At 40.3% G+C, this 23,258-nt stretch overlaps 2 protein-coding genes across 2 annotated transcripts in view; both read left to right on the forward strand.

Annotated features, from left to right (window-relative positions):
* The first annotated feature begins 6,727 nt into the window (after positions 1-6,727).
* Positions 6,728-23,258, forward strand: part of LOC145450188 (ovochymase-like) — a 34,645-nt gene continuing 18,114 nt past the window's right edge. The window contains exons 1-24 of the mRNA XM_080328693.1: positions 6,728-6,812; positions 6,973-7,047; positions 11,619-11,743; positions 11,804-11,920; positions 13,076-13,211; positions 13,277-13,387; positions 13,445-13,503; positions 14,131-14,294; positions 14,352-14,456; positions 14,516-14,670; positions 14,736-14,902; positions 15,286-15,430; positions 15,494-15,526; positions 15,594-15,712; positions 18,632-18,745; positions 18,806-18,938; positions 19,006-19,116; positions 19,227-19,288; positions 20,708-20,874; positions 20,937-21,041; positions 22,019-22,176; positions 22,246-22,406; positions 22,505-22,643; positions 22,715-22,729. Coding sequence (XP_080184819.1) covers positions 6,728-6,812; positions 6,973-7,047; positions 11,619-11,743; positions 11,804-11,920; positions 13,076-13,211; positions 13,277-13,387; positions 13,445-13,503; positions 14,131-14,294; positions 14,352-14,456; positions 14,516-14,670; positions 14,736-14,902; positions 15,286-15,430; positions 15,494-15,526; positions 15,594-15,712; positions 18,632-18,745; positions 18,806-18,938; positions 19,006-19,116; positions 19,227-19,288; positions 20,708-20,874; positions 20,937-21,041; positions 22,019-22,176; positions 22,246-22,406; positions 22,505-22,643; positions 22,715-22,729 — 2,761 coding nt within the window. The remainder of the gene's footprint in view (positions 6,813-6,972; positions 7,048-11,618; positions 11,744-11,803; positions 11,921-13,075; positions 13,212-13,276; positions 13,388-13,444; positions 13,504-14,130; positions 14,295-14,351; positions 14,457-14,515; positions 14,671-14,735; positions 14,903-15,285; positions 15,431-15,493; positions 15,527-15,593; positions 15,713-18,631; positions 18,746-18,805; positions 18,939-19,005; positions 19,117-19,226; positions 19,289-20,707; positions 20,875-20,936; positions 21,042-22,018; positions 22,177-22,245; positions 22,407-22,504; positions 22,644-22,714; positions 22,730-23,258) is intronic.
* Positions 9,411-11,091, forward strand: LOC145449921 (exoskeleton protein RP43-like). Its single transcript, XM_080328359.1, has 4 exons — positions 9,411-9,596; positions 10,054-10,190; positions 10,765-10,875; positions 10,960-11,091. The coding sequence occupies exons 1-4, from the start codon at positions 9,449-9,451 to the stop codon at positions 11,089-11,091; spliced, it is 528 nt and encodes a 175-aa protein (XP_080184485.1). The 5' UTR covers positions 9,411-9,448.

The raw sequence follows: 23,258 nt of genomic DNA on the forward strand, positions 1-23,258 counted from the left end.
TACCTATGAACGGGAATGTAAATATAATGGGAATTACTGTAATATACGACCTAGCTCAAGAATTATGAGTAGAATATTACAAAGTATACAAGTTGCAGACTTCGCATTCCTCATGCAATTCAAAAGGTGAAATTATTGACGTAGAGGATATACTTGTGGCCACGTTTATCATCTGTACTAATAATTTTAAGTGGAAAGTGTATTATTGCTCACAAATCTCAAACTGTGAATTCAGACGTACTCATGCTCTTCACTGGGTTATCCTATAGTGATGGAATCATGACCTTGTATTCAAGAATCGCCATCTATATACGATAGATAGACACATCGTGGTCAGTATGATGACACGTTGACAGTTGATTTGTCCGTGATTCATTTTAAAACACGCCGTATGCGCTAAAAAATGACCTACCGGTACTTTTGAGTTACGTTAGAGTGGAACGCAAACTGAATTTGCCTGTTTCTCCGTGTTTTCTTTTGGGTGTGAATCCTAATGAGAGCATCGTGTTGAAAGAAATCTGCACAATGGCAGTAAACGAATAAAACTGAAACATCGTAAATAGGAATATGCTGACTCGGTATATCTGCTAGATTTCAATGACGTAGGAAAGAACTGCCCTTGGGTGATTATGAAGAGCTAATATTAAAATTAAAGTAGTAATAAATTTAAATAGAAAAATCCCGCGTGACATTCTCTAAAACATTCCAATGACGTAGGATGGAACTGCCCCTAAGGCTGTATTGATTTAAGATATCACGAATTTCAGGAATTCAAATGGGGTACGCTATCATCTCAAATCTCCTAAAAGCCTATAATTTTTGGTAATTTAATACTTCCCGATGTTATCAAAATATATAATCTATAAATATTTACGACTAATTTTAGATGAACATTATGATATCTTAACAGATATCATAATCTATAATCTATAATTATTTACGTCAAATTATAGATGAACGTTATGATATCTTAACATGTTTCACCTTCACCGTTTATTTGGGCGTTTGGTTCATGAGTTCCGAATTTTCTATAATGATGATTGTTTATTCGTGCCACTATAACCAATTACGGCTGACTCTTGTTGACATGTATACATCGCGATAATTTCACAACTAGTCAATACGGAGAGATTTGTATTGTATTGTGTACTCAAGTCGAACGATATGTATCTCCTTTCAACGTAGTAAATCGCGCGAGACTCCGCCCACACGCAATAAAGCAAGTCAGTCGCTAATTTGATTTATGGGCTAAGCTTATTATATCCATGGACAGACTAATGAATCTGATAATGGTAACCGATATTGACAGCTTAATTTTTACCTATTTGGCCATTCTATATCTTTTCACCGCTATTGCTATACGCGTAAACAAAACAAACATAGGTATACAAAACAATCTGCGATTACAGTCGCTATATACAGCGACCCGCACACCGCCAGACTCGTGAACGGCTTATATGAGCCCAGCGAATATTATATTTGTATTAGGCTGGTTATAGTGGTTATGCTGCTTTGTGCACGAAACCATTTACCGTAGTTCTCGTGTACAGCGCCCGAGTATATTCCTTTACGCCACAGCGACAAATCTTCAAAAGAAAATATTTCAAAGTCGATATGTCATTTCCATGCTTGGTGTCCATTGCTTATTTCCAAGCTGCATGGGTGTTGATTTCTGTGACAAACACACTTTACCATTTTTTCGCTCGATACACAAAAGTAGATGAGGTGAGGATGAACTCGCAATCTGTCACACATCTGAGTAAAACTAAAACAAAACTGATATGAATGCTGTTGGAAAACCCCTTTCCCAGATGGGGTCACGGGAGCAAAAGCGACACGTGAGCCCAGAGCTGACGCGATTGTTCAGCTTTGTGGCAAAGCGGAAGACCCCGTGTTGCTTGTTGGTTATAATAATGAAATGATGATTGAATGACGGCACCGATGTAGCAACTCGTAAGATACTATAGAACCTAAACGATAGTTGTTTAGGACGGACGTAACCGGCTGCAAAATTTAAGAGTGAAACAAATTCAGCAACGACATGACATCACTAATACATGTGGTGTAGAGTAGATCATGGCCGCACAATGTTAAAATCCTAAATTTGGCACGTCTTGGCAACTGTGGCTATAGGCGCAGTAAAGATAAAAAAATTTAACTTGTGAACTTGATAACGTGACGTCACGGAGCCGCTGTGACGTGGTAAGTCGAACCCCGATGACTTCACAATGTATACAATTCAATAATATATTTCGCACACCTGCTACACCTAATAATGCGCTTGGGATCTGTTTTGACGGATTGGATTTCGGCAGACAACTGCTTCTGTCCTTCTCTTCATCGGTATGCTGCTTGTGGTGGGCTATTCATGATGTTTTTCGAAAGGTCATTTATACCAGGCCCGTATTCTTTATGTTTGATCCCGTAACTGGCGAGGAGGAACCTATAGATAAACCTCCAACACTTGGGATGGAATTCATCGGTATGAAACTCCGTTGGTCTACTTCATCGCTATGATGTCTTGCAGGAAATCGCACCCCATACAGCAATATCCATGGAAAGGAACCCACCAACATTGGCTTTCTACAAAAATAATTTGGCTTCGATGGAAAGTTACATTAAAACATCTCCCTGCACATTTCAATTTCTCACAGCTCACGAGTTTCGTAGATGGAATTTCCCTTATTTCCATCGCAAGCATTCACGTGAGTACTCCGCGATTATCATACGCTCTGGTGCATCGCGATGCGCTGTTTCAAAATACTTTGAGGAAGTATTGTGAAATATTTCCACCTAATGAAATTGACAGGAGGATAACAGTGTAAGTGTAGCCACTAATGCCTTGCAGAAGAAAGAGAAAGATGTTCGATCACTTCTCAGGCATATTTATTAAAACTATCTTGTGACTAAAGAATGGCAGGGGTTATAAATACAGTTGATTTGCGCCCAGTTCGCTTAATCGACAACTTACAGTACGTTCAATCTCAAAATCGCGTGACCAATGAGATTATCTCGATAAAGAAATGTTAACTTATTATATACACTATACAGTGTTCTGACTGAGTTTATAGGATGTTTGGAGCTTGTAGGTATTCGCAAATTGTGTAGACAAGGGTGCGAACGTAATTACGAGATGGGAATAGGGCAAAACAACTTTAAACGATGAACGAAGTAACAGTGTGGATGATGGACGCTGTCACACAGTGACTTCACTTACTTTAACGATTCAAGGCTTGATTTTGCTATAATGGCTATGCCCCTAGTCCTTTATACTATACATAAAGGGCCGGTAATATCCGGTCGTCAGCAGTTTTGTTCCGGCTCGCGACAATCCTTATGCTATGCTTGTTAGAATCGTAGTTATTCGCTTCGCTGAACACGTAGTCATAAGATCATTTTAAGGGAACAATGCAAACTATTTCACTCTTTACTAATAGGCCAGAGTGTCGATATCCAGACATGATGGGGGTATAGTCATTGGCTCCGCACGCACTAATATGGCAATGCACTGTTCAATTCAAAGATTGATGGGAAGAGTGACTTTCCCCCGCCCGGGCTCGTCTGACATATAAACAGAACTTTTGAGGAGGTGTTAACGTTGGATCGCTCCTGTTCCAGCTTCAGCTCCGCAGCTGTCTTTTATCATACGTTAGCTCCATCTCCAGCTCCGGATCCCATTGATACCATTGCTCCGGCTCCAGATTCGGCTTCATTACGTCAAAAACTGAGTTCTAGGGATGACGCTCAATTTAGAATATCTAGCGTTTCAAAATAATTTCAAAAAATGTACACAAAACATTTTTTTCTGCAAGAAAAGCCGTTCTTACGAAGGGATAATATTGCCTGTATCAAATCTTATTTCATAGTAGTAGCAGTGGCGGCTCGTGACAATATCGAGTGGTGGGGCAAGGGCTGCAAGCGACTTTTTATTAAGATGACGTCACAATGGCGTTTTCCAACGTAAACAAGTAACTTAATGATGGTACGGTAACATGAATTTGCCGGCAACAGTGATTTTAACGTATGTGCCACGAGAGGTCCGCCGGTGAGCTGTGACTTGAAGTGTGGTAACTGCGTAAACGGCGTACGGTTCATGTTCGCACTAGACCTGGAAATGACTATAACTCGAGAGATAGCGTAAGCCTAACTGGAAAGGTCAACGAGTTCGGACAGATACGCAATTTTTATCTCATAGATTGGGCCTGTCATATTGAATCCAAAACATCATTCTGAAGAACTAAGAATAGCAGCCTCGGAAATTCGGTCTCGGTACAGCATAGGAGATTTTGGCCTTGAAACTGGAGACTGTAACACGACACATACGGCTTTATTACTGTCTATTGGGCTCGAAAGTCACGTGACTTTTCATCATAGCAACCACCGTCTGGGGCCAAGCGCATTTCTGGTGTATATTGTCTGCGTCAGTAATCCATTTGTATGTCGCAATTTCTGCTACTGCGCTGGTCTTTGCTGTCACATTATGTGTTTGTGTTACGAAAGTCTGCTGCGAAATCGCCTTTGGAAAATATATTACCGAATAAATACGTGGATGAAAGCTTTAAACTTAGTACACTGTTACATGACATCATCGAAAAGTGGTCTCATGGCCCTTTTCGGTATGGTACACTGTCAAAATTAATGCGAACAGACCAACACTGAATTTTGCGCAAAATTTACTGAGGAATAGGCTGATCAAGTGATCAGCTGTTAGCCGCCATCGAAAACGAAATAGCTATCGCGCTTGACAGCAGGGGGTTGTGAGCAAATGGCTTGAAGGCCACAATTTCACGGTGAAATTGACATTGGAGAATATAATATCAAAGTAAATATTTGAATGCAAACTGAGAATGATATCATCATCTCAGTTAACGTTACCGCAGATACACCGGCTTTTGCGTGAAATCCGCAATGCGTTGTATGCTAAAGTGTCAGATCGGAGCACATCTCTACCATACTCGACCTTGATAACGAAATTACTGCCCTAATCACTGAGTATCAACCTTGAGACTTGGCACAGCGTTCGATACCAAAACCAAGGCATACCATGCAAAAGCTTATGACGGATCTAGGTAGGGAGCATCGTTAAAATCAATAGCTACCAATACCGGCTTTGCGTATAATCTGTTAGCGATAAATGACGAGTCAGCTCTCACTCGAATTAGGAAACGAAATTACCACTAACACAGTTCAGTGACAAACTTAAAACTTGGTACAGCGTTCGATACTAACATTAAGACTTACCGTGCTAAATTTCATAACCGATCTCAGTATTGAACATCGTCAAAATCAATGGATACCAATACCGGCTTTTGAGTAAAATCTGTTTGCGATACATGACGGATCACCACACACTCAACTTCGGAAACAGAATTACTACCCTAAACTTTAAGTAGAAACCCTGAAACTTGGGCCAGTGTTAAATACCACCATCACGACATGACATACCAAGTTTCAAGAGTTTTCATGGTGTGAAACACCATTAAAATCGACCTATACCAGCAAAGGTCGACTAAACGCGTATTACGGTAATTGAGTTCAGATATAGATACGATTGTTACATCACACCTTAGGGGCGACCAGGCATATTTGCCCCGCTTGCTCGGCCATTTTACGAATAGGAGAGAGACGCTTAGGAGTACAGAACTTCATGACACATTTGAATAAAATATTCATTTTATTCCCGAAGCTTTTCGGCTGACCCTTATATCTCAAATTCGCAGCTTAACAATCCGCTTGTTCTTGAACATAACCAGGCCATGGGTCAAAAATCTTCTATAGGCAAACATTTACTAGAAAATCATACGTGTGCTGCTAACTATCACGAGGACATGTTCTCTATATTGGCTAAGGGTCGCAATTTATTTCATTTGTCTGTTCTTGAGTCCACCATCATCACTATGAGCAAACCTAGTCTATGCCAACAGAAAGAATTTGTGTATCATTTGAAAATCGCGCATTAACTTGTTTTGCTTCGCTATCTCCATGCCAACGCTTCAGTTCTCTCGTTTTCCTAACTTTGTATATTTTCTGTGTGACGTCATAATTAGCGATATATATTGTTGCTGAACATAGTTATTCGAATCCTCGCATTATTGCTGACGATATTCCCCCGACGAGGGTCAGCCGAAAAGCTTCGGGAATAAAATGAATATTTTATTCGAATAGGAGAGAGTAAATCACCGTTTCTTTATTGTGCGCGGCTTTGAGAGAATAGACAGTGAAAGCTTGTTATGAGCGCTACCGGGGCATGCCCCGGCTAGGAATTCGCAAAGCGAAAACACGGAAGAGAATTCGATTTTCGCAGAGACTTCGCTATATATGGGCATTTATAAGCGAAAGGACAAGAAGAATACGATTTTCGCTGTGATTTCGGTATATATAGATTGGTGTGCGTCTATAAATGATAAAGAATTGTTATTGGACAGAATATTAGGTGGGGCAATGCCCCAGTTGCCCTATAGGACGAGCCGCCACTGAGTAGTAGCATAACATATTGTGAAATACACCGGAGCCGGAGATACAAAACAACTGGCTTCATCAAAACGTTGTAATGTGTTAGAAGGCAACCAATGCAGAGGTGATTTGACGGAAACCTTCCCAGAAATAGTAAAGAATTGCAACTCTCCATGATTGCCGCGATGATATCTAATATGCATGTATAATTGTGTATTGTGTATGCAATGAGAATGAGAAATTATATGAATGGTTTATTTATGGTTTTTGACAGATGCACTTACCAATAAATCTCTGTGCCAACACTTTTATACGACACGCGGTGTTGTCCGGTTTGGTGCTACAATTCATCACCGCCAGTGAGTTACATACGACGATTGTATCATAAATATTACATATATGTTTTAGGTTTTATAAGAATCAAACGGCGGACATCAAACTGTATAACGTTTTATCTTTGAATTTAATGTTATATAACCTGTACTGACTGCTCTGATTAATATCAATTTTAAATTTCAGCATTCGCTTCCACCACTGTTCCTACAACCATTTGGATTGACTTTACAGAAGTATATCCTGGGGACAATTCGACAGGTTGATATCTTTCACTTGTTCCGAAAAGGTTATCGGTTCGAATTCAAATGTATTCCAACATTAGCATTAATTCTACATAGATTGTATAGTCCCTTGTGCGTTTGTTTCGCCGGGGTGGTCTAGTATGGTGTCAAATTTTAAAAATAGTTTGATAATTATATAAAGGCCTAGCTGATATAGTCACGCAGATTCACGTAGTCGGATATATTATGTTGTCCAGTACCTACAATGCAAGCAGAGGTGACGATGTAGTCATCGCTATAGTATTAAGTGATAGGTCTGAAAAGTACTCCAATAAAAAGATTCAAAAGGTAAATTTGGTGGAGGCGTCGCATGCATTTAGTATAGCCGATCGGGGGTAGCTGCTTTCATCTCGACGAAATATGCAACATATGTACGACAATGCAAATAGGCTCACTTTGTGAAAAAATATTCAGTACCTATTATGCAGGGGCTATTCCGTTCGGTGGCCATGAAAATTTCATTCGTAATGGTGATGCAATCCCGAACGTACTTTCTACTTAAGAAATTCAAAATGCGAAAAAGTAAGTAGTTTTGCTACAAAAAAGCGTTATAAGAATTAGAAGTAGTCTAAAAACTCAAGTACGAAGTGCAAGTACCTAAAACCTACTTGAGTACTTCAAAAAAGTAGTATGGTTCCTCATTACTGACCGCATGGGTGAATTCTGACATGCATGCGCGTCCTCAAGGGCGAAGAAAACGATTTTCACTATTACACCACTAAATACTAGATTCCTTATACCTTCGCGTCTTGTCCCAAATCATTTTCAGCACTTACGTGTCCACTCTCAGTATTATTAAATGACGAACGCGCCTGCTACGTTGAAAGTTTTCCCATGACGTTTTCACAATAGTAATATCGATTAAATATGGCCAGCATAGAAGTACGTCGACTTGGGCTACTCCTTCAAGTAGTTATGTTTTTTGACTACTGGCATTTCTACTTGAACAGAAGAAAGTAGTTTCGGAATAAGCTATAGCATCACTTTTAAATGTGAAATCGTCACAAGAACCGCGTGAAATGGCAATCACACTAACTCTTTTCGAAAATTACGCCTATTTACATCGTCTTTCTGCTTGCAAATGCAGCTTGCAATCTCGAAAGAAGCCCCCTTGGATTAACTGCTAAAAATATGCGACCCATTTACGTAATTTACTTTTCCTAGCTACCTATTTAAGTACCTTTCAAACCTTTCATTTCATAATTCCACTCCAAGTAATTTTGACATATCTTTGAAATCACTACGGCTACTTATAATTGAGTCGAAATTTGTGGTGTTACTTCTACTTCTACTTGATTTGCAACGCTGACTACTTTGAGCATCTCTGTTGTTGACTGACTTGTATTGCTGAATCATCCTCAACTCCATCGGTCTATTTATAGAAGCATGTGACGGCGGAGTTATCGTCAACGGAGTGCAGGGCGCTATAGCGTCACCAAACTACCCCTTCAACTATCCGAATTATGCAGACTGCTCATGGAATATTATTGTACCTGATGGAATGGTGAGACTGCTCTTTACTACTACACTCCATTACATCTATATGAAGTTGAATATGGTTATGCTGCGAATGCATACAGTGGCCCCAAAGAGTGTTTTCAATTAGTCATCGTTTTTTTATACCCCCTGTTGGCAATCTATAGATTATATCTATATATATCTACTGGCAAAATGGGAAAGGAATGTCACGACGCCCATATGATTAAAGTACCAGGATCCTGCATGTGACTATTGCAGTCGGTACAGTCGTGAAATTGCGATTAAACGATATTTACTGTAAACGGAAATAGTTGATTTTCCAAATTTCCTGTCATAGTGTGGAGTACAAGTCAGGTGCGCTAAGCCAAAGTATAATTGTCGTAAATATAATGTTGGCGCGCCCAGTGAATCCTGAAAGATATTTTTTCACATTGAAGCCACTTGTGACTCATAAAGGCAGCGGGTCTATGCTTGGTTCTATGCTGATTAGTAAGAAAAATAAAACGGCGAGTCAATACGAAATACGCTAATTCCAAAATCCACCAATTCCTAACATCGATTTCAGTGTTGATATAATGGCACCGAGATATTGTGACGTAATGCGGAAAAGTACTAAGTAAAAATATCGTTTGTATGAGATTGAGGCTACTTTTCCATGATACTATATGCATTAGACACGGAGATAAGACTGATCTCAAAACTACACCGCTTGTTGCGAACCCTCTTACTTTCGCTCTAGCGACGTTTTCCTTCTTTATCCAGGTAATTGCAGTCAAATCGAATGACTATTTTGGAGTCGAATCTGGTGGATCAACGTGTTATTATGATGCCCTCACGTTTGATAACAAAAAGGTTTGAATTTGAAGATGATGTTATGTCAATAACGGCGAGAAATAAAGATGATTAACCACATGTGCGTTTTAAAGGTATTCTGCGGATTCGAAGTGTTTCCAAGCTTCCATACGAACAGCAGTCAATTGCAAGTCACCTTCACCAGCGACGGATCGGTTACGTATCGCGGATTTTCATTCACATGGACGGCTATTAGTAAGATATGCTCAAAGTATTTTAGACGTGTAGAATATTGCGCTATACTTAGGTATTGCATTAACATATGGAACGACAAAATTGAATCAAAACTTATTCGGATCAAATACTGGCAGAGTGCCATTTTTGCTCACATAGAATCAAATCCTTCTTTTTCAGTCTTATACTGTATTGACGAGCATTCACAGTGGGATCAATCGAAACAAAATTCAAAGCGATTTGTACAGTGGTAAACATAGAAATATTCCGTAACAAAATCATAAAATACATGCACATAGTATCGCGGAATGATATATTCATATTTATTCCTCGAGGTTTTAAGACTTACATGGTGGGAATAGAGTACTGAATCTGTAATTATCGTTAATAAAATATCTCCCAGATGTCGAAGGCCATGGTCACAAGATTTCAGTACTCACGTTGATGGTGCAAGATGTAATGTGATGTATTTACCTAGACGAATCCTCCATTCCGGAGAGTCGCGTGACTCACATTCACGCAGAGAGTGGAACTATTTCCTCAACCAAGTTTCCGTCCACGTATGATCGCTTTTTGGAGGAAGTATGGATCGTACGATCGCCGAACCCTGACATGGTAAGGATGGCCTTGCGAGATATTTTTACCTGGGGGATTACAACTGACGACATTGTATTGATACGCATGATTTACGCGAAATGCTGAAATCTATTTCTATAGTACGAAGTAAACATCTATAGATAGCGCAGGAATATAGCTTTGATTATGAATATAACATTTATGCCCATTTACTATGTAAATTGGGAACTTTCTATAAGTCCTGAAGGTGATTTCCGATGTAAGGGCATGTTCACAAGTCACAATGAAAAGAATTAACGTAATAATTCAATTAATTGAATAGATGTCTGGCGGTACTGAACCCGATTACTGCTTTCACGACTACATTCATTACAGTATAATTTATTGACCGGAAGACATATAAATAGCGGTTTCAACGAAACCTGTTCGGCAAAGTATGTTAGAGCAATGCATGCAATCAAAAGAAGAACGCCAGACGAAGTCAGCTGTATCCCTGGGTAGCTATGCGGGGGTTATAACGGAAGAAAACAAGTTAGAATCAAATTATAGTAGAAAAAAATACTTTGCAATGTGCATGTGCATAGGTGACGAAACTCAAATTTTGTATCACCAGGCGATAGCAATCGAATTCGATCGACTGTTCGACCTCGAAGACGGTGTGGGAAGTTCGTGCCCGTACGATTCGTTGACCATTTCAGAAGGAACGTCACGGCCCAGTGCATATGTAAGAATCTTTATCACAACACGCAAAGTGGTGAATTGGTCATGTTTCAACTGAAATGCAAGGACCATCACATTTTCATTACAGAACGAACAATTACAACTATGTAATACAACAAGACCTTCAACGCATTTCATCCGAAATAGCGATATGTACGTTTCCTTCAAGACTGATAAATCAATCAATGGACTTGGGTTTTCTTTCAACTTCTTTTTGTAAGCTGACATTCTCCATCGTCAAACCAACGTCGACAAAAGCGCAGCTATAGAAATGAATACGTTCTCATTGATATATGTCCAATGTCCATTAAACCACATTCAACACGACGAGACAGCTCAACGTTAATGTGGTGTAAATTTCGATAGAGCTAGTTCGGTACAAACGATTTTTATAATACAAGATGCGAACTGAAATCCATCATTGTACCAAATATTGAATCTGCACTTACAAAAATCAAACTAGGGTTACCTATGCTTGTCGGCTTGGTGGTATTCGCTTGTAAGACTATACAAACACTATTTCCCAAGTCAAAGACCCAGCCATCACGTTGATTGGCCGGATTGGTTAATTCATCTGATACTTTGGTGCCATTACACTTATATCAAAAGCTTGTCTACTGAGGATTCCACAGTATGCGGTCATATACCGTTATATCTTACATGATTTAACCATACATTCACAATTCTACAATTCATGGTGCATGTGTTGAAGAATTTGACACGGACAATTCGCATTGATTTTCGCAGATTATTCCTGTCATGGCAACAGCTACATAAACGGTACAAGCGGGACAGTATCAACGCCATTTTTTCCGGCACCGTATCCAGAATATCAACACTGCACTTGGATCATCACTGCTCCCGAAGACAAAGTAGGGTTACGACGAAATTAATTTCTGCTATACACTGACTCATGCGTTTTTCGGTCGCAGCGTATCGCTATTCGGTTCGATGAGAGGTTTTCTATTGGATACAGCTATTTCTATAGTGGGTGCGGATACCGCGACCATCTTCAGATATTTGATGGTCCGTCGGAAAACTCCGAACAGGTCGGTATTATAACGGTTAACAGGTATTATAACGATTCGGCGATGAACTCCGCTCGATACCTGAGTCTTGTTGTGAATGGTTAAATGTATTTTAGTTGAATTATTACATTTTATGACATTATCATATTTTATATGTCGAAATCTGAGGAGTGTAAGCTATTGCAATCCGAAGTATTCGAACACTGACTGTTTGTCAGATAAGTGGCTCGAAATTCGAACTCTGGTCCTGACTCAAACTCGATCGCGATTTGAGTAAATCTATACATAGTAGAAACGGAATGATTGGCTATTGGTTGCATTTTAAACAAATGATGTTTTATTAAAATGCTTTTAACGAAACATATGTTATTTTTTCAAACGTATAACTATGCCATATTGTGTAAATATTTTTTGAAAAAATATGTAATATGAGCTTACGCACCATTCGCACCCGATATAGTCGACGCACACGGTATGGAGTGGTTGGAACACTCGAAATCACTGTCGGTACAACAGGTATATCACGTAGATATAGATCATTGGCAAGGAGTGGGTGTTCTGACGATGATTGGTTGGTTTTGAGGTGTTCATGGTGTTTGTCGACTACTATGGTCATTTACACCAGGCCGATGTTCTTCATTTTTTCCGTAACTGCCGACTTATACAACGGCACACTTCTAGGCTTTTGGTAAGACACACCTTACGCGGATGAGGTGGCGAGGAGGAGCTTAGATAAACTTCCAGCACTTAGGTATAGGAATTCAGAAGTCGATCTCGGTCGGACTCGAACCCGCAACCCATTGGTGTTGCAGCCGCGGATTATACCACTGCTCTATCTCGCCACGACGTGTTCTTACGATGATGACCGCCGACCCTAAAAATGTTACATAACGATGTAGTCCCGATTAAAGATATTTTTGGTCCGTTTGTGACATGGATCGGAAGCCTTTTTAATCAAAGGAGCCATATTTACCCTAAACTTTGAATTGTCGATGTCACTTCATGGTAACGTCACAATTAAAGTTTCGTGTCATGTCTTAAATTGAATTTTGTTTTAAATGCAACCCTCGTCACTGACTTTCGATGCATGGTAGTGGATTATCTTCTTTGCCCAACACTGATCCACGATGTGTATATATTTTACGATTAGTAAAGTTCACACGCTAATTCTTGCAGTATCTCTACGATTTCTGTGGACAAACACCTCCAAGGGGCTTCCTTTCAACCAGCAATTCAATAACAGTGCGATTTGTGAGTTCGTACTATGTGCCGTCAACCGCTGTCGGATTTTCTTTTGATTGGACGACGGAAGGTGTGTTTTTAAATTGCCGTCCATCCGCAATCAGAAAATAGATGAAAGCGAATGCGATTTTACAGACAAATGTCTGTCGGACGAATTTCGATGCTGGGATGGAACCTGCATTAAGGAGACAATGTTGTGCAACGGTGTCGTTGAATGTCCGTTTGATGCTGCCGACGAGGCGTCGTGTAAGTTCATGATGAAACTCGCCAAGTTCATTTGCCTGTTACCGTTTGTTTTAACAGGCGCCGGGAGAAACATGTCGCAGTGTGGAAAACAAGAAATAGCTCCTGTATTCAAATGGGTATGTTTCGCTAAGCACTATTGCCAACAATTAATGTGCGAACCTCTAATCTCCCTTTTTATTCCGAATGCGCCACGGGGATTTGGAAAATGCAGGCGCTAACCCGCCTACTACATTATACTATTCTGGCCTATGGCCTTTTAGCCGCCTGATCCTCCAGTGAAATCACTATCCTTGTCTCCAGCCGTGAACGGTACACCTACACATCTGCGGAAAATATTCTTCTTCAAATAACTTAATTATCGACCAGATTGGTCATGTTACAAGAGGTCGATATTCTTCGATATCGGCTGCTTCGTAGACACACTGTTTACGCGGATTGGTTGGCGAGCAGCGACATAGCACTAGATAAGCCTTGAGTAGGAATTCTATACTCTACAGTTGTCCCCAGTCGGACTTGGGTTCGTAACCCATTGGTGTTCCAGCTGCGCATCGTACAACTATACGCCACCTCGCTACAGTCGCATGTTGAAATGACCGTTGAATCTGCCTTGCTGCGTTGAGTGCAAAAACGCCAGGGTCGGAAATTATGTACTTTGACTTAACATCGGTGTACATTATGTTTACCAATAATCTTAAATTACCAACGATATCAATGGGTCGAGTAACCTGTTCCATCGTTGTCAGGACGCACGTATCGTAGGAGGCTACGAGGTTGAACAAGGGTCTTGGCCTTGGCAAGGAAACATGCAAGTGCGTTCTTCGGGATCCGAAGAATGGAGATTTCAATGCGGCGTCGTTCTGATTTCCGATGAATGGGCGCTAACGGCAGCACATTGCCTCTCCGGAAAGTACGAATGACGCTTCTAATAACTGCTGGAACACCTATACAGTATGCACGCTTTCAGACAAGAGATTCTGCTGACATTCGGTGATCACGACATGTCCGACAACGACACTGAACGCGAACAGGCAGTATCAACGAACGGGATTTTCATGCATCCTGAATACGAGTATGAAATGATAGTATGCATATACGCGACCGGTTTTGTCACGACTACCCGTGTTTCAGTGACTCGTACTACGGCATTTTCGAAGGTTACGATATAGCGATGCTGCACTTATTCCCAGCCGTTAACATCACCACCTGGGTGAAGCCCATATGCCTTCCACAATCTTCTCCCGAGCCCGGAACTGTCCTTGTGGTAACAGGATGGGGAGTCACAAGTACGTAATATTATCACCTGCATGGCAATAATGAACCCTTTTTGAAAATGAACCTTGTGTCACAGATGTTCCAGACCGCACGAGCCCTCACATCATGCATCAAGTTCGAGCGCCTGTGACGACACAAGAAATTTGCTCAAAGGCGTATTCTGGTTATTATTCTTATGGTGAAGAAATGCCGGATATAATTTTGTGTGCTGGTCTTCCTCGAGGTACAGCGAGTGCATGCTGGGTAGGTATTCAATTTGTTTATATAGCGCTATGACGCTGTTGACTTTTTTTACTTGATACCAATAATAACAATAACACTATACATCGTTTTTTCACCACAATTGGTTGATCGATTGCTTGGTAGGTCACGATCTCAGCTCGATAAGTTTTCTTAACCTGATTTCCATAGTTATTAGGGTTTTATATTTTACGAACAATGCTATATTGCTGGTAAAACATTATTATTACTAGCCTGCGTAGAACAATTATAATAATCAATATATGTAAAAATAATCATATGATCCCATCTGATAGAGTTGGACAAAATTGTCTTGTTGAAGAGAGTGAATTTGCTATCTCAACGAAATGCTTTCCATTTGTTTATAATAACCCACTAATATTTAGGGGGATTCTGGAGGACCTGCCATACACCTCCGAAACGGAACGTGGGAAGTCGCTGGATTGTCATCATTTGCCATAGAGTGTGGTACCACAGGAAAACCAACGGGATATACAGACGTGTTCAAGATGCTACCTTACATTTCTGACGGTATGTACGGATTAATATAAAAGTTGATATTACACAGACTTACTTAAAAATTCCAACTTACAGTAATGAACAACGGAATTCACAGCCTAGGCCAAGGTAAGTACGATTTTTTTTCTGCTACAGCCCATCACGCAGCTCTAATTGTATATTTTATCATTCTCAGTTGAATATACCATCAGAAATCAAACGTCCGGAAATATTTCGACTCCTAATCATGACGCGGGACATAACTACCCGAACTTTGCTGATATAACATGGCGCGTGATCGTCGCCGAAAGACAGGTATACATGTAATCCTGGGGTGGGCTACACCTTTTTGTGCGGACCACGAAAGCCCCAGGAAACGTTGTAAAAATATTCATAAAATGCGTACTAAAAATCAAATTACTGCGGCTACTTGATTCAACTTTTCCCTTATATATTGCCACATGATAATGATAAGTTATTTTCTTACCATAGTATTTTTTTTTTGTTTCATTGATGGCGCGATAGCCGAACCTTGAAATCCATGCATTTTGTAAGGTTTCAATGAGTAAACATAATAGAAAGTGAAACGTAAATGACTTAGATTAGATAGATTGGCAACACGAGCAAGTTTATTACTTTTAGTACTGTAATTGGAAAAACTGATTCGCGAGTGTGTTATGTGGATTCGTTCTTTGTATGTGTAGAAGTATTTATATCGATAATCTTTATATATTGAAGGATCGTATTTAAAGGTACCTTGGTTATGATGCAGGCCAGGGTTGTAACCAAGTCACATGGTTCCGAGTCACGAGTCAATCTTACTTTTGTGGTTTTGACTCGAGTCAAGTCGAGTCATTTTCAATTCATCACCGACTCGAGTCCGAGTCCAAGTCACCGTTTAAAGGGTCAAGTCCGAGTCATAGTGTTATGACTCGAGTCGAGTCCAAGTCACACTATTGAAGTCATGTTCAGCTCATGATTTCAATCCTGCTTGGGTGATATCGAATTCCTAGCTTGCCAAACATGCTCATTTTGTCCCTATCAGAGTTTTGGCTACTTCTTCCGCCTATTTCTTAAAATTGTTAGATTGTCTAAAAAAGTCAAATTTGGCTCAATTCCAACCAGTAAAAAGCAATGCTATGAAAGAAAATTTTAGATTAATTACAAATAGAGATTTTCGAATTTTACCGGCTATCTCATGATATTGTTACATTGTGTAAAAATATGATTCATAGCAAATTCCAACTAGAAGAAATGAAGTTATTAGAGTAGAATATTTTGGATATGAAAAAATAGTCGGCTTACTACTAATATGTAATTATATTATATGAAAGAATTTCTCACTAAAAATACTTCATTTATTTTCAAATCCAAAATTTTCTCCAATCATATCATTGATTCTACTTTTTAAAATTGAGCCAGATTAAATGTTCTTTTTATGCAACGTAACAATTTCATCAAGTAGCCACCGAGTAAAATAAAAAAGAAGTTACTTTTGAACAGTGCTATTCTACAAACATCACGCAGCATTAGCCATTCATCATTACTCACGTGCACAATGCACATACCTAACAAAACCTCAAATTGACAGAGGGTATATTGTGTGTTTTCACAGACAGCAGATTACATCAATGATGATGAGTTACACTGTAAAAATACCAAAGTGGAAAGGAGATCCTCAGATACATTAGAGCGGCATGGCCTTAGAATAAATCCACCTCTACTGAATACACGTTCCACTGGTGCACTATATGCAGGAATTGATAAGCATTTTTGAACCACACTGAAGAGCATAGGATACTCATTCTTTCGAGTCGCCCAAAAATGCAAAGAATCATCGTTTTCAAATCTACACATGAGCTTATCAGTCTCTTATCAGGTCCATAAGCTAATGGAAGCAAATTTCGGATCGAACACGCATGATGTGAAGAAGATGGTTTCACCAAACGGTTTGGGATTACCGATAGGCCAATCCAAAGACTAATCAGTTGTGATCATGTTCACATTTACAAACACTCCTGCAAAACGCTTTAAAATAGAATTTTTCAATGCTTCAACTAATGCGCGCAAGTAATTGACAGTGAGGATGTGCCTAATCGCATGGCTGTTGAGTGAGAGCAGGGTTGGTACGACCCTGATTGGCATTGGGACGCAACAATGCTGTCTGGTGAAACGAGAGAGTAGTTCAAGAGCAAAAGTGCCAGGCAGCATTGTTGCGTCCCAATGCCTATCTCCATAACAATGAAAAATTCGAGGCCGATTGTGGGGGTTCCAGGGCCACGAGCGGAATAACATTTATATTTCCGTAAGCAGTGCAGAGTCAGCTTTCGATTGATACCCGTTTTACCAAATTTAATGCTCGCCAAGCCGGTCAAAAATGACCTTCAAATTGCCAGTAGCCAAATCGAAATTGTGACGTGAATCAATTTCTGAGGTGTGAGATTTGGTTGTGTCGACTCCATATAGGACACGATGGTACCATTGTCTGTCGTTTTTGCGGCGGCATATTTGATATCAGACGAGTGCAACGAAAGCAGTGGTGACAAATAGCGATGTCGGCAGAATTCGTCAGATGTGTTGAACTAGCCATTACGATTCGCAAATTTATTCATCTTCAAGTCATATAAAATAAGCCGAGTCATTGACTTGGGTCGAGTCATGCGTAATGACTCGAGTACAAGTCGAGTCAATCCAAATATTGACTCGAGTCGAGTCGAGTCATTTTCCCATTTCAGCAAAATGACTCGAGTCAAGTCGAGTCACAATAAAAACGTGACTCGAGTCTGACTCGAGTCGAGTCATGACTCGAGTCATTACAACCCTGGATGCAGCCAGCATTGTGTGTCCTGAATTTAAACCAAAAGTACATTCAGCAAATCTATGAACATATCGCTGCTCACAGACTCAAATTTACATCCAGTTCTAAGAATAGGGACAACCAACCAACCAACAACAATTTTGACAATGAGGACGACCAGCTTAAAAATTCTCGTCAATGTTTTTGACGCGTGTACTGTATCGTTATAATCAAATCAATGTTCTGTTTTAAATATACAAATACAATATTTCCATGTCGTCGGTCACTATATAATAATCAACTACCAATATTGAATTCTAACTTAGTATACCAATTTTATATGGGGCGTCCCGCGAATGCGAATGCGGCCTACCCGTGATGTAATCCTTCCACCTAACATAACCAAATATTACCATTGATATTTCTGTTTGCGGTAGGTGATTTCTGTGAGGTTTTCCTCGGAATTTTATATCGAGAACTCGTATACGGACCAAAAATGCAGTTATGATTATCTCGTTGTCTATGACGGGGAAGTGAGCTCAGCTTCTAAGGTATGTACTTCGAAGCTAACACTGGATTATATCAAACTGATAACTTGCTATTCGCCGCAGTATGGAAACAAGAAATTCTGTGGTCATCTGCCTCCGCCGGACTTTGAGACGAAAGGGAATTCTTTCATTGTGAAGTTCAAAAGTGATTATTCTGTCGGCGCCAGAGGATTCTCGATATCATGGGAGGCAGTTCGTAAGTCATTTTGTTTGATAAAGTCTTACTGTAATCTATGAATGGATCGCTTCTGTATTGTATATAGAGGGTTGCGAGTCTGATGAAATGAGATGCTGGAATAAGTCATGCATTCCCGAGTCCGCAAGATGTGATGGGGTGATGAACTGTCCAGATAATGAAGACGAATTCCAGTGCGGTCAGTCTTTTGATTCAGTGCCATTGTATTGTTCATCGAAATTAGAAATTCACGTTAAATTCGTGCAATGCTGGTTTTTCACATTTTAAAATTTGAATTCCAATTCGCAGCTCTTGCATCGGAAGGATCTGCAGCTTGCGGAAAGCCAGAAATCGCTCCTGAATTTCCATTTGTGAGTGTCTTCAATTTCAATATAAACCCCGGTTTTATACCAGCTATTTACAATGTGGCCGGGGTGCTGTGACAAAACGCGCGAATCATGTATTGATGAAATATAGTCATATAATGGAAGTGTTCGACGATTAAGGGATTGTAGAACTTCAACACATTAACACAGTGGGAAACTATAAGGTTGTTCAAGGGTAAATGCAATTTATCAGTAGAGGGAGAGAAATAATAGCGAGTTTATCAGATATCAACACAAGATTCAAAACCAGGATTGTTCAAAACGTTCGTACCCGAACAGCGATTTTGAAAATGTGCCCATTACCAATTCCAGCATGATTTCGTGTTCTCTAATAAGACTGCATACTAGGGATGGTGTGAACGTGAGGTTCACGTTCGTGTTCTGTGTGTGAACCTCGGAAATTTAGAGGTTCGCGTTCACAACAGAACCTTGGTAGGTTCTGCACTGTGAACCTTTTTGGTAAATTGTAATTTGCACTTCATTATAAGATCTTTGGTTCAAGTTTATTGCATTTCAACTGCGGGTCACTCTATGCATGGCGCTTGCAGCATAAAAAATCAACACTAAACGAGCATGCACCATGACAACCTTAAAAGTTTTACTTGTTTTTTGTTACCAAAAATTTCTCGAAATATTCAGCTTTCCGTTTTGAATATTTAGTGACTCTCCGCTGTGAGCTTGATCCGCAATCACACAACATTACGAGCGATATACGTAGTCAGCGAATGATGCTTATTCAACCGATCAATGACATTGATATCGTTTTCTGATGTAAAATATCGAGCGGGCGTACGGGGTCAATCTTGACTTCATATCTTTACTGTATCATTAAAACCAAATTCGTTCGATTAAGGTGCTGGCTACTGCTATATAACTTGTTGTTTATGGTATCAGTAGCGAGCATAGAAACCCGTCTTACACTCTGCTCAACATCAATGTAGCAATACTCAGACTCCGAACACATTGTCCGGTCTGGCTAAGACCATTGAGGCGTAAGCTTATATTTCATGGTAAATCCTCGTCGAAATTGTTGGCAAAGCGACGGAATGTATTGATTTTATGAGATTATTATATCCTTTGATAACCGCGGTTGATACATTTACCGACGTTTAAAACGCCAATATGTAGCCTACTACAGCAATGCGACATTATGTGGCCCGGGTCTTCGCTAGGTATCGTGTACAATGTACATTAATATAGGCTATCACTTCATTGAAAGATAGAGTTGGAATTAGCAATATGACGTCACGAGGTTCACGTTCGTGTTCACACAGAACCTTTCAAAAAGGTTCGCGTTCACACGAACCCGAACCTTTCAGAGGTTCACACCATCCCTACTGCATACCTTTACTTATAAACTAATCTTCGAAAAGGCGCTTCTAACGGCCATACATATTTTGACAGGTACCGCTCATAGTAGGTGGACACCATGCCCGAGACGGATCTTGGCCATGGCAAGTCGGCTTGTATCGGAAGTATATATATTATTATTCAAGCTCTAGCTCATTCGCTTGTGGTGGCACCCTCATCTCCGACAAATATGTTTTAACCGCGGCGCATTGCATTTCGAGGTGAGGTTTCAATTATACAAATAATTTGTAACCAACCGGTGAACTTTCAAATCTTCATTTAGTTCATATATGTACGAGGTCGTCGTGGGCGATTATGACAAATCGATCAATTCATCACACGAGAGAACGATCAGTGTTTCCAACATTATGATTCACAGATCTTACAGGCAAGCAGCAGCTTTTTTCTCTTAACTCATACGCAGGGCCGTAACAGCACTTCGTCAGCTCCCCCCTAAAAAAAACACGTTGGTCTTGGGCCCCCCATAGGGTGATAAACTCAACTTGTAAGCGAGATTTGTTATATTCTTTAGAGTGGGTTAGTTTCATTCGGCGAATCGGGCGTTGCGCGAAAAAGTTATACGATTCATGATTGAATCGGTCAATAATATCGGGAATCACATATATATTAGGCTACTATAAATGTTTATCCTCTATTTGCCCATGTTATCAGATTCACCGGTAGCGCTGAGTGAGGGGTGGCCTTGGAAAATGTATCGCCCGTAATTAATAATTAAACTTATTCGGGTGGGGCCGTTGGTATAATAACTCCGTTACATGATGTTATTTCGTGTCCTGCTATGCCTGCTATGTCAAAAGATATTAAAATCGCCCAAACGTACTAAACTAAAAGGCACACACGATTTCAAATTGGTATTTCTTTACTGGCAAATAATTTTTCCCTGCGAGATGACATTTGTGTTGTAGATTGCCAGGACAAGAACATTTGGCGCCAGTCATTTATAGGCTCCTATGGACAATTGAACATATCGAAGTTTTCGGTCAGCACAAGGGCAGTCTTTTTCGGCCAAGGTTTTCTCGCTGCCGATCGTTCTGGCACAGTTCTCGGAGTCGCATGTTACATGACCTTAAAACTTCTTAATGCGTCGTGGCGCGTTAATGACCGATGCCGAAATGCAGATTTATATAAATTCACGAAATAATTTTGGGCCCCGTTCGATCAAGGGGTGGGGGTGGGGGTGGGGATGGGTGCGGCAGTTACGGTCCTGTCCATGCGCTAACGTTGTTACAATAAATGTGAAGTGATACCTATGAACTTTTATGATTATTCAAATCTGGTCCACCGTCGAGTTTCTAGCACCGTCTTGGGGTAGAGACGCTAAAGGTTTGCGTACCCATTTTACAGTCCTTATGATGGATACAAAAACGATATCGCTTTGCTGAAACTCGCCGAATCAGTTGATCTCTCATCCAAGTGGCACAAGTCGATTTGCCTTCCACGGCCCGGGGCAACGGGCCCGCCAGTCAACAGCACCTGTATAATTACGGGTTGGGGAATAAACGGTAAATTTCTGATGAATTCGTTTGGTGAACGATTGATACTGAAATTCTCCCGCTTTCAAAAACGTTCAGACGGAAACTGGAATTCCGACTCGCCGGATATTTTGGAGCAAGCTCACGTGCGTATTTTAGATGACGCGGAATGCGCAGAGATCGCCGATAGCAACGGGAACAACGGCGATCACTTCATTTGCACCGGTCACCACGAACACGACAGGCAAAATGCGTGTTGGGTAAAATTTTGTATTTGTAAATTTTCTCTAGTGCACAGTCTATTTGTACTGTCCCTTCTGTATTTTCAATCGTGACATCATGCGTTGTTGCGGTTCAGGGCGACTCCGGAGGACCGCTCTCGTGTTTTGAGGAAGGAAGATGGGTACAGCATGGCGTCACATCGCACGGGACTGGCAGATGTGGGGAAAGAACATTCTTTACCAACGTTTCTTTGTATCTGGACAGTATTCAAGCTGGTAGGGATTTGAAACTTTGTACCCGGGAAGGCCTTTTGACATCAAACGACCTTTTTTGCTTTTTTTTTCAGTGATCGACGACACAAGTGAGTTATTATCAACATATAACGCACATATTTTCCGCATGAGATATATGTCAGACTTGGCATCCTTAAAATAAATGCAAACACCGTACACCAGAGGTGTCAAACATTCGGCCCACGGGCCGCATCCGGCCCGCGAAGCAATTCTGAGTAGATTGAAAAATGCGTGTAATATCCAGCACATTTCTAACAAATAGGCCTACTTCCATTAGGTAGTCCTTCAAGATAGCACATGTCGAGTATGTTTATTGTTTATAGGCCATATAATATCCACCCAACTACTATGTTAAGGTTGCTAGTCACCATTAGGAGCAGGTCGCTGACATTGACACCCGATTCCGAGAAAGAAAGAACGTGCTAATTCATTTCACTTATCAAAAACTAGTTATTCACAGAAGCGAAAACGCCAATACGAAACCCTTATATGCAAGTTACATGGAAATATATAATGGAGGTCTCCAGCCTTGAGAGAAACCCGAATCGTGACATAATAATATGAAGCAAATTTCAACGTTCCCGTTTACAGTTCAAT

This window comes from Botryllus schlosseri, chromosome 11 (genome assembly GCF_051294905.1).
Source record: "Botryllus schlosseri isolate E-star chromosome 11, Bs_hap1, whole genome shotgun sequence".
Taxonomy (NCBI): Eukaryota; Metazoa; Chordata; class Ascidiacea; order Stolidobranchia; family Styelidae; genus Botryllus; species Botryllus schlosseri.